The 12,502-nt window shown below is 39.2% G+C and overlaps 1 protein-coding gene across 3 annotated transcripts in view; it reads left to right on the top strand.

Moving 5' to 3' along the window:
- Window positions 1-12,502, top strand: part of adgra1b (adhesion G protein-coupled receptor A1b) — a 522,173-nt gene that overhangs the window by 226,986 nt on the left and 282,685 nt on the right. For all 3 annotated transcript variants that reach the window (XM_061962586.1, XM_061962578.1, XM_061962594.1), the window contains one exon: window positions 8,018-8,237. In XM_061962586.1, the coding sequence (XP_061818570.1) occupies window positions 8,018-8,237 (220 nt within the window). The remainder of the gene's footprint in view (window positions 1-8,017; window positions 8,238-12,502) is intronic.

The raw sequence follows: 12,502 nt of genomic DNA, 5'->3' as shown, positions 1-12,502 counted from the left end.
GCTTTGTCCAGGAAAACATGATTTAATGTTCATAAAATAAAGGTAAAAACACAAACCAGGAACTAGGAATAGCCAAAACTGAAAACAGGAACCAGCAAACAGAAAACTGGAAACAGCTAATGGCTAACAAGAAAACACAAAACAAAAGAGTTACGAGAAAGCAAACTACAAATAGCTAACAGGAACAGCTTACCGCTACGACGACAGGTACAAGGACAAGTAGTAACACGACAGGTAGTAGCTATAACGATATCGACACGACAGGTAGGAATGACATTAACAAGTATTAGCGACAATAATCCAGCACTGACTGGAGGGGAAGGCAGGTTCAAATAGCAGCTGGCTGATTGACATCAGGTGTGGCCAGGTGCCAATCAGCATACTTGCCAACCCTCCCGGATTTTCCGGGAGACTCCCGAAATTCAGCGCCTCTCCCGAAAACCTCCCGGGACAAATTATCTCCCGAAAATCTCCTGAAATTCAGGTCCATGCGGACCTCAGTCCGCTTCCCCACAATATAAATGGCGTGCCTGCCCAATGACGTTATAACTGTAGAATGATCGAGGGCGAGTTCTTGGTTTCTTATGTGGGTTTATTGTTAGGCAGTTTCATTAACGTCCTCCCAGCGCGGTAACAACACACAGCAACAGCAGTCACGTTTTCGTCTACCGTAAAGCAGTTTGTCTGCCGTAAACAGCAATGTTGTGAAACTCTTAAACAGGACAATACTGCCATCTAGTGCATTTGATGAAAGCACTTTTGTGCGTGCCACGCAGCAATGCATCATCAGAGAGGGTGTTCAGCATGGTTAGAAAAATAGTGACAGAGAATAGAACAAGGATGGACAATTCAACCCTTAACTCAACAAGTATATGTGTAAATAAATGAACACTGAAATTCAAGTATTTCTTTTATTTATATATAAATATATATATATATATATATATATATATATATATATATATATATATATATATATATATATATATATATATATATATATATATAAGGTAAAATAAATATATATTTATAGCTAGAATTCACTGAAAGTCAAGTATTTCTTATATATATATATATATATATATATATATATATATATATATATATATATATATATATATATATATACACTGTATATATATATACACTGTATATATATATATGTATATATATATATACATATGAAATACTTGACTTGGTGAATTCTAGCTGTAAATATACTCCTCCCCTCTTAACCACGCCCCCCCCAACCACGCCCCCCCATCCCCCCACCCCCCACCACCTCCCGAAATTGGAGGTCTCAAGGTTGGCAAGTATGCCAATCAGCCACAGCTGAGGGGACAAAGCACTCAGGGAGATAATCCGGAAATAACCAAAATAAGAGCGCTGACAGGAAACAAAGACAAACGCAGAGGAAAAACTAAAACATGGCCAAACTGTCAGGGACAAGCCTGACATGACCAGGACGTGTTGGGGAAAACTATCGTTCCAATATTTCATGCACAGAGTCGACTTGTATACCCTGAAAAAGAAAAGAAGAAATATTTTATTAACAGATTTATTCAAAGATTTGTAGGTTCTAATTTTTTTTGGGTCGAGTCTGACATTGTAGTTTACTTGCTATTACATTCAAAACATAGCGTGGAGTAGGAAATAATTGAATACCTTATAAACCACTAGTGTCATGAATGCTTAAATTGTGTTAAATGTATGTGTTTTCTGCTGAGCTTTTTCCTCATAACACTTGGTTTCAAGTGTGGTCGGGACCTCATAAGTTTCGAGAGCTATACAACCCTCTGCAATACGCCCTTCTCTTAACCTTAGAGGAGAATTGGTACACCGCTTGCTTGACGTGAACACATAAAACCATGTGATAATTGGGATTATAGTATTAAACATTTTATATGATCTTGCATACACTTTTGCAATTAAGAACATTATGTTAGCTATGGCGGTGTCCAAATTCTATGTTTGCAGTCGACCAAGGATTCTGCCCATGCTGTCGAAGGGAGGACACACTTTGTAAGATCATTCATGTGAATTTGGACGGTCGAGCCTTCCGCACACTTCCTGCTTGTATCACATTTGCTCAACTTTACACTGACATCATGACGGGAGGATATCTGCCATCAGGACCAAAGAGCAAAACTAAAATGAAAAAACAATCTTACAATATAGAAACAAAGTTATTTTTATTGTAGGTTTTACAGGCAAGAGAAAAGAGGATCTCTGTAAGGAGATTAACCTGATGTATTAAAACACGTTTTTTCGGATTTGGATAGCCTTTGTGCGGTGCGATGACATCAGCCGCTTATAAATGTGCACTACTCAGACTGTAGACCCTAATTTTGGACAGCCTATAAAAGGTTACCTTGACGGAAAGATAATTCAGTGTTAATGGTAATTTCAGACTTTGCACTCCAATGACGGCTGAGCACTTAGGCCATGTCTACACTAAATCGTTTAACCCCTTAAACGAATAATTATTTAGCCTAAGCCCCGTTTCAGCCACACTAAACCATTGTTTAGGTTCCCCTCCTCGGACAAATTTTACACGGGTAAGTCAACCGTGTAATTCTTGAATCTCCGGCACTTAGCTTTGTATGGACTCATTGATCGTTTACAAAGTGAGTTCGGAGAGGAAGTGACGCCAGAAAGACCGCACCCACACAGGAAGTGACGCTAAAAGTATGCGCCCCACCAGAGGTGGGTAGTAACGCGCTACATTTACTCCGTTACATCTACTTGAGTAACTTTTGGGATGAATTGTACTTCTAAGAGTAGTTTTAATGCAACATACTTTTACTTTTACTTAAGTATATTTATAGAGAAGGAACGCTACTTTTACTCCGCTACTTTTATCTACATTCAGCTCGCTACTCGCTACTAATTTTTATCGATCTGTTAATGCACGCTTTGTTTGTTTTGGTCTGTCAGACAGACCTTCAAAGTGCCTGCCTTACTGGTGACGTTTCACTTCGTTCCACCAATCAGATGCAGTCACTGGTGACGTTGGACCAATCAAACAGAGCCAAGTGGTCACATGACCTGACTTAAACAAGTTGAAAAACGTATTGGGGTGTTACCATTTAGTGGTCAATTGTACGGAATGTGTACTGTACTGTGCAATCTAATAATAAAAGTTCCAATCAATCAATCAAAAGTGTGAAGGAAAAAAGATACTTTTTTATTTCAACCGTACATCCTGTCAAAAGCCTAAAGACTGACCGCACATGAGGACGTTCCTGTCTTCACAATAAAAGTGCCGCTCCATCGCGCCTGCGCTTTCAAAACAAGAGTCTCCGAAAGCCAGCGCAAACAAGCTAGCAAGCTACGGAGTTTGACGCCAATATATTTCTTGTAAAGTATATAAAAACGAATATGGAAGCTGGAAACTTTCATGTGGTATAAGACAGAAAGGAGGAACTTGTCTTCTCCATTTGAAAACGTGGACGTTATCATCACTACTGTCTGATTACAATCAATGCAAGTCATCAGAATCAGGTAATACACCAACTTATATTCTAGTCTTCATGACAGAAAGGAATCTATATGTGTTAAACATGCATGTATATTCATTAAAACACCTTAAACATGTAAACAAAAACAGCAAAATAAATACATATAAATGATATACTGTATATATCAATGTATATGTATCTATGTATATATATATATATATATATATATATATATATATATATATATATATATATATATATATATATATATATATATATATATACATGTGTATATATATATATATATATATATATATATATATACATGTGTATATATATATATATATATATATATATATATATATATATATATATATATATATATATATATATATACAGGTAAAAGCCAGTAAATTAGAATATTTTGAAAAACTTGATTTATTTCAGTAATTGCATTCAAAAGGTGTATCTTGTACATTATATTTATTCATTGCACACAGACTGATGCATTTAAATGTTTATTTCATTTAATTTTGATGATTTGAAGTGGCAACAAATGAAAATCCAAAATTCCGTGTGTCACAAAATTAGAATATTACTTAAGGCTAATACAAAAAAGGGATTTTTAGAAATGTTGGCCAACTGAAAAGTATGAAAATGAAAAATATGAGCATGTACAATACTCAATACTTGGTTGGAGCTCCTTTTGCCTCAATTACTGCGTTAATGCGGCGTGGCATGGAGTTGATGAGTTTCTGGCACTGCTCAGGTGTTATGAGAGCCCAGGTTGCTCTGATAGTGGCCTTCAACTCTTCTGCGTTTTTGGGTCTGGCATTCTGCATCTTCCTTTTCACAATACCCCACAGATTTTCTATGGGGCTAAGGTCAGGGGAGTTGGCGGGCCAATTTAGAACAGAAATACCATGGTCCGTAAACCAGGCACGGGTAGATTTTGCGCTGTGTGCAGGCGCCAAGTCCTGTTGGAACTTGAAATCTCCATCTCCATAGAGCAGGTCAGCAGCAGGAAGCATGAAGTGCTCTAAAACTTGCTGGTAGACGGCTGCGTTGACCCTGGATCTCAGGAAACAGAGTGGACCGACACCAGCAGATGACATGGCACCCCAAACCATCACTGATGGTGGAAACTTTACACTAGACTTCAGGCAACGTGGATCCTGTGCCTCTCCTGTCTTCCTCCAGACTCTGGGACCTCGATTTCCAAAGGAAATGCAAAATTTGCATGGTTGGGTGATGGTTTGGGGTGCCATGTCATCTGCTGGTGTCGGTCCACTCTGTTTCCTGAGATCCAGGGTCAACGCAGCCGTCTACCAGACCTTCGCAATTTAGATTCAATATCCCTCTTCAAATCAAGACTCAAAACACACCTATTCCTGACTGCTTATTCATTGTAATCATCTTTTTATTTCTCTTTGTTGTTGTTGTTGTTGTTGTTGTTTTTTTATCCAATTTGATTTTATTGTTGTGATTTTGTACGGTGTCCTTGAGTGCCCAGAAAGGCGCCTTATAAATAAAATGTATTATTATTTGTATTATTAATCCAGCTCTGCAAATTGTCTCCTTAAAAATAACCTTTCAAATCATCAAGTTTAATTGACCACAATTAATTTTACCAGCATTCTTTTGATGTGTCTGAATAAAGATTGTGTTTTGCTGTAGCAACATTTTTTTTTCATTGGGACCTTCAATAGAAATAAAAAAAACAAACAAACAAACATTTAATCTCTAATATTTAAACATTATCACATTTTCATCATCTGGGTGAAATTTATGAGACTTTTAATCTCCCACCATTAATTTTCCAGATATTGATTGAAATCATACATGTACAATGGTTTTATTATGTTATAATAACTATTTAATGATGTGAAGTGAATTATATTTATATAGCGCTTTTCTCTAGTGAATCAAAGCGCTTTACATAGTGAAACCCAATATCTAAGTTACATTTAAACCAGTGTGGGTGGCACTGGGAGCAGGTGGGTAAAGTGTCTTGCCCAAGGACACAACGGCAGTGACGAGGATGGCGGAAGCGGGGATCAAACCTGCAACCCTCAAGTTGCTGGCATGGCCGCTCTACCAACCGAGCTATACCACCCCGATGATCATCTTTATGAAGTGGCTTAGCCTCTTAAAAGAGTAAGGCAACATCTATTTAGGGTAAGCTTTAAACAAAATATGGAAATGCTATATTTTGCTAACAGTCATTGCCATCTGGTGCCTCCTGTCAGGAACCTTGCTGGATCTCGCAATCCTCAGTTCCTCCATCTGGCCTTTTTTTTTTTTTGTGACTTTCTCTTTCCCGCCATTTCTCTAGGCCACTCCCTCGCAGTGACATTCCACCAATCACACATCATTATCATATATACAGTTTACATGTTGCATTAGTTACTTACACGTCAGTGTTACTATATATGAGTTATTGTGTAGAGCAGTGTTTTTCAACGTTTTTTGAGCCAAGGCACATTTTTTGCATTGAAAAAATCCGGAGGCACACCACCAGCAGAAATCATTAAAAAACGAAACTCAGTTGAGAGTAAAAAGTCGTTGTCACAATTGTTTGATATCATTTTAAACCATAACCATCAATATAGCTCTTGTCTCAAAGTAGGTGTACTGTCATGACCTGTCACATCACGCTGTGACTTAGTTTGAGTCTGTATAGTGTTTTAGTTCTAGTCTTGCGCTCCTATTTTGGTGGCTTTTTCTCTTTTTTTTGGTATTTTCTTGTAGCAGTTTCATGTTTTCCTTTGAGCGATATTTCCCGCATCTACTTTGTTTTAGCAATCAAGAATTTTTCAGTTGTTTTTATCCTTCTTTGTGGGGACATTGTTGATTGTCATGTCATGTTCGGATTTACATTGTGGACGCCGTCTTTGCTCCACAGTAAGTCTTTGCTGTCGTCCAGCATTCTGTTTTTCTATACTTTGCAGCCAGTTCAGTTTTAGTTTCGTTTTAGCCTTCCGTAAGCTTTAATGCCTTTTCTTAGGGGGACAAACATTTTGTTTATTTTTGGTTTAAGCATTAGATACCTTTTTACCTGCACACTGTCTCCCGCTGTTTCCGACATCTACAAAGCAATTAGCTACCGGCTGCCACCTACTGATATGAAAGAGTATTACAGGGTTACTCTGCCGAGCTGTAGACAGCACCGACACTCAACAACAACACATCATTTGCAGACTAATTAATGGTTTGCAAAAAATATGTTTAACCCAAATAGGTGACATTAGATAATCTCCCACGGCACACCAGATGGTATCTCACGGCACACTAGTGTGCCACGGCACAGTGGTTGAAAAACACTGGTGTAGAAATATGGAGAAATAACTACAAAAGTATACTTCATTCATTAAGTGAAGTGAAGTGAATTATATTTATATAGCGCTTTTCTCTAGAGACTCAAAGCGCTTTACATAGTGAAACCCAATATCTAAGTTACATTTAAACCTGTGTGGGTGGCACTGGGAGCAGGTGGGTAAAGTGTCTTGCCCAAGGACACAACGGCAGTGACTAGGATGGCGGAAGCGGGGATCGAACCTGGAACCCTCAAGTTGCTGGCACGGCCACTCTACAAACCGAGCTATACCGCCTCAACCGAGCTATACCGGGGCGGTATAGTGTTACAAAAAAGATCAGTTAGAATAATACATAATGTTTGATATAGAGAACATATAAACCCCATATTTATTGAATCAAAAATACTGATATTCCACGACATAGTGAATTTACAAACAGCTAAAATTATACACAAAGCAAACTAAAATTTGCTACCCAAGAATATACAACAATTCTTCTCAACAAAAGAGGAGAAATATAATATTTGAGAAAAATGTAATTTAAAACATATACGTACAACACTTAAGACTTTCAGTATATCAGTATGTGGAATTAAATTATGGAATGGATTAAGCAAATAAATCAAACAATGTACTAATATGATCCACTTCAAGAAACTCTTCAAACTTGAAGTGTTGACAAAGTACAAAAAAGAAGAACCATGATAAACATTCTGAATGTATCTCATCCATTTATTCATTTTCAAGATAATCTTACTCATCTCACCATATGAAATATAACTTACTTCACCAATTGTTATTTATTTATTTGTATTGGTATTAGTCATGGAGTATATTGTGAATAAATTGAGAACAGGAAGTGAACAAAAGTTTTAGCAACTGCTATGTAAAAGGAATGTAGTAGGATTGAATAAGCTCTGCTTCTTCCTACTCCTTTTCGAACATGTTCAATAGAGGAACTGGAAATTGCGATGTATCATGTTGTATGCATGCATGTTCCAAATGAACTCAAATTCAACTCAACTCAACGTCAAGTGTTTTAAAAAACACCTTGGGCTTTGTCATTGTATCTGAACACACCGTCTTTTCTGTTGTTCACTCTTTATTCAACTTTATATCTGTGTGGTGAAAACACTCCAAAATGTACTTATATTTGTCTGCATTTGAGCCACTCCAGAGCCATTTCAACATCAGTCGAGACACCCCAAATCACTGGATTATTTGGTGATGTGATTGCAGGTGGCCACAGACTCTTGCAGGCATCTTGGCCTTCCTGCCTTGTGCTCCTGCCACCTTTGGCTCTGCTTCCCACCCGTCAGGCAGTGCTCCTCGTTTCTCGAGCCATCGGGTGAAGAAGGCTTGGCGGCGCTGCAACCGCACTGGACGGTGGGATGCTGAGGACTACACTCAGTGTCCTTATGCCAGTGAACTCACACGTGTGCTTCATGAGCTCACCCAGGTAATAATTGCATGTGCTGTACCATCAGTTTGTTATTGTGTGATGTTGAGAGATAATGATTAACACAATGGTTGCTCTGATCATTATTATTATCCAGACAAAAATACTAGAAGAAATTATGCCATGACATCACTTTGTAGCTCTAAAGCAGGGGTACTCAAATACAAGGGCCATTCTACTAAATTGTTGAAAATGTATAAATGCAGAATAAAATGATCTGTAAACACATTTTTTATTTAGCTAACCGTGCAGTATATTAATCCGATGATGACATATTAAATACATATAATTCAACATCCATCCATCCATCCATCCATCCATTTTCTACCGCTTATTCCCTTCGGGTCGCGGGGGGTGCTGGAGCCTATCTCAGCTACAATCGGGCGGAAGGTGGGGTACACCCTGGACAAGTCAGACAACATTCACACTCACATTCACACACTAGGGCCAATTTAGTGTTGCCAATCAACCTATCCTCAGGTGCATGTCTTTGGAGGTGGGAGGAAGCCGGAGTACCCGGAGGGAACCCACGCAGTCATGGGGAGGACAAGCAAACTCCACACAGAAAGATCCCGAGCCAGAGATTGAACCCGGGACTACTCAGGACCTTCGTATTCTGAGGCACATGCACTAACCCCTGTTCCACCGTGCTGCCCATAATTCAACATCCATCCATCCATTTTCTACCGCTTATTCCCTTTGGGGTTGCGGGGGCGCTGGAGCCTATCTCAGCTACAATCGGGCAGAAGGCGGGGTACACCCTGGACAAGTCGCCACCTCATCGCAGGGCCAACAAAGATAGACAGACAACATTCACACTCACATTCACACACTAGGGACCATTTAGTGTTGCCAATCAACCTATCCCCAGGTGCATGTTTTTGGAGGTGGGAGGAAGCCGGATTACCCGGAGGGAACCCACGCAGTCACGGGGTGTACATGCAAACTCCACACAGAAAGATCCCGAGGCCGGGATTGAACTCAGGACCTTCGTATTGTGAGGCAGACCCACTAACCCTTCTTCCACCGTGCTGCCCATAATTCAACATGTTACTTAAAATCATTTATCAAATCTTATGTTTCTAGCTTTTGTCAGTAGACCATTTCCCACCAAAAGTTCAGGAATATTTGGGTCATGTGTACCTGTGTGGTTTGTGTTTCCGCCACATTTCGTAAAAGTTTATCCAAATAAGGCTAATAATGTATCGATGAGTGGTACAGTATAATTTTAGAACAATATGAGGTCATATTTTGTTTACTGAAATGTGTAAGTAAACAAAACAATGCAATAGGCTACAAAAGGACATGATTTAAAAATCAAGTGTAATTAATTTTGCATAAATATTCAGTCAGAGAGTCATCGCCTCAGTAAATGATGAATTCATGAGGGTCAGGCAAGGTTGAATGAGAAGCATTAGTTTTCATTCAGGATGTCTTTGTACATTGTTGCATTCATCTTTTTACTAGATCCTGGCTAGTCTCCCAGTTCATGCTGTTAGAAACCTTCCCCACAGCATGATGCTGCCACCACCATGCATCACTGTAAGGATGGTATTTACCTGGTGATGAGTGATGCCTGGTTTCTTCCTCCGCCTGGCATTCCAGTGAAAGAGTTCAATCTTTGTCTCATGAGTCCAGATAATTTTGTTTATCATGTTATGAGAGTCTTTCAGGTTCATTTTGGCTAACTTTTTACAAATAAATGGGTTTTGTCTGGCCACTATACAATGCAGGCCTGATTGGTGGTTTGCTGCAGAGATGGTTGTTCTTCTGGAAGGTTCTCCTTTCTCCACAGAGGAATGCTGTAGCTTTGACAGAGTGATCATCGGGTTCTTAGTCAGCTCCCTGACTAGACTAAGATGAATGCAACAATGTACAGAGACATCCTGGATGAAAACCAACACTTCTCATCCAACCTGATGGTGCTTGGGAAGTTCTGCAGAGAAGAATGGGCAAAGAGGAATGGGTGAAACTGCCCAAGAATAGGTGTGCCAAGCTTGTGGCATTGTATTTAAAAAGACTAAAAGGCCTACTGAAATGCGATTTTCTTATTTAAACGGGGATAGCAGGTCCATTCTATGTGTCATACTTGATCATTTCGCGATATTGCCATATTTTTGCTGAAAGGATTTAGTAGAGAACATCGACGATAAAGTTTGCAACTTTTGGTCGCTGATAAAAAAGCCTTGCCTGTACCGGAAGTAGCAGACGATATGCGCGAGACGTCACAGGTTGTGGAGCTCCTCACATCTGCACATTGTTTACAATCATGGCCACCAGCAGCGAGAGCGATTCGGACCGAGAAAGCGACGATTTCCCCATTAATTTGAGCGAGGATGAAAGATTTGTGGATGAGGAAAGTGAGAGTGAAGGACTAGAGGGCAGTGGGAGCAATTCAGATAGGGAATATGCTGTGAGAGGGGGGTGGGACCTGATATTCAGCTGGGAATGACTAAAACAGTAAATAAACACAAGACATATATATACTCTATTAGCCACAACACAACCAGGCTTATATTTAATATGCCACAAATTAATCCCGCATAACAAACACCTCCTCCCTCCCGTCCATATAACCCGCCAATACAACTCAAACACCTGCACAACACACTCAATCCCACAGCCCAAAGTACTGTTCACCTCCCCAAAGTTCATACAGTACATATATTTCCCCAAAGTTACGTACGTGACATGCACATAGCGGCACGCACGCGATCAAATGTTTGGAAGCCGCAGCTGCATGCGTACTCACGGTACCGTGTCTGCATATCCAACTCAAAGTCCTCCTGGTAAGAGTCTCTGTTGTCCCAGTTCTCCACAGGCCAATGGTAAAGCTTGACTGTCATCTTCCGGGAATGTAAACAATGAAACACCGGCTGTGTTTGTGTAGCTGCAGTCGGCCGCAATACACCGCTTCCCACCTACAGCTTTCTTCTTTGCTGTCTCCATTGTTCATTGAACAAATTGCAAAAGATTCACCAACACAGATGCCCAGAATACTGTGGAATTTTGCGATGAAAACAGACGACTTAATAGCTGGCCACCATGCTGTCCCAAAACATCCTCTACAATCCGTGACGTCACGCGCTGACGTCATCATACCGAGACTTTTTCAGCAGGATATTTCGCGCGAAATTTAAAATTGCACTTTAGTAAGCTAACCCGGCCGTTTTGGCATGTGTTGCAATGTTAAGATTTCATCATTGATATATAAACTATCAGACTGCGTGGTCGGTAGTAGTGGGATTCAGTAGGCCTTTAAGGCTGTAATTGCTGCCTAAGGTGTATCAACAAAGCATTGAGCAAAACCTGTGAATACTTATGGACATGTGATTTATTTTCTTTTAATTTCTAATAAATTTGCTTCTTTTTTTTTTCAAAAACCTTTTCACATTGTCATTATGGAGTATTGTGTGTAGAATTTGGATGACAAAAATGGATGTATTCCTGGCCAACTTTCCAAAGTCTCACTAGGAACTCAATTAGTTCCTGGTGGAACTTTATTTACCGGGTAGGTTTTGGTGGAAACGCATGGGGTGTTTCTTTCACGGGAGTAAATGGGAAAGTTCCTGTAAAAGTTCCCACAGTGGAAAATTGTCTAAATAATTTTCCTCGTTAGCCACATCACAGTTACAGAACGGTAGCCCTCAGACGGTGGCTTTGTGATATTATTACCCAATTTCCCCAATGATTACCAACAAACTGAAGCCAAACTTGCTTTGGAATCAGAAATCAAAATGAGAGAAAAGCAGATATTAAAATTCAGTAGTGTAAAATTTATTTTGAAAGCTCGGGTTGAATTGACCAAAAAAAAAAACCAACAACTCGGAATAGCTTGTTTCAACAAATACTAGAGTTAACATTTGCATTTGCATGAAGTGCATTGTTTTTCTGTCAAAATGTAAATGCATGTATCAAGAAAGATGAAATGCCTTATTGACGCACAATATTTCCAAGCTTTTGTTATATATTTCCAAACGTAGTTTGAGTTTGGCTACTGTTATCGAGCCGATACAAACATCCTTTTATGTTATTTGTTCATATTCCAATTTGTCGAATCACTCTAATGTGCTTAGTGTCAACATGTTATTAGTGTTAATAGGATAGGATAATACATATTTTGTTTATCTCACAATGCTGTTATATTTAATGCATTTGATAATTCTATGCTAATCCCCCCACCCCCTCCCTTGTGGTCACATTTAAAGTATTAGGTAAATTACTTTGTGTATTATTCAAGTAGAAAATGTTGCATGTTGTATGCA

This window comes from Nerophis lumbriciformis, linkage group LG02, assembly GCF_033978685.3.
Source record: "Nerophis lumbriciformis linkage group LG02, RoL_Nlum_v2.1, whole genome shotgun sequence".
In the NCBI taxonomy this organism is placed as follows: Eukaryota; Metazoa; Chordata; class Actinopteri; order Syngnathiformes; family Syngnathidae; genus Nerophis; species Nerophis lumbriciformis.
Note: the sequence above shows the minus strand (reverse complement) of the source record. Positions and strands in the feature narration are given on the sequence as shown.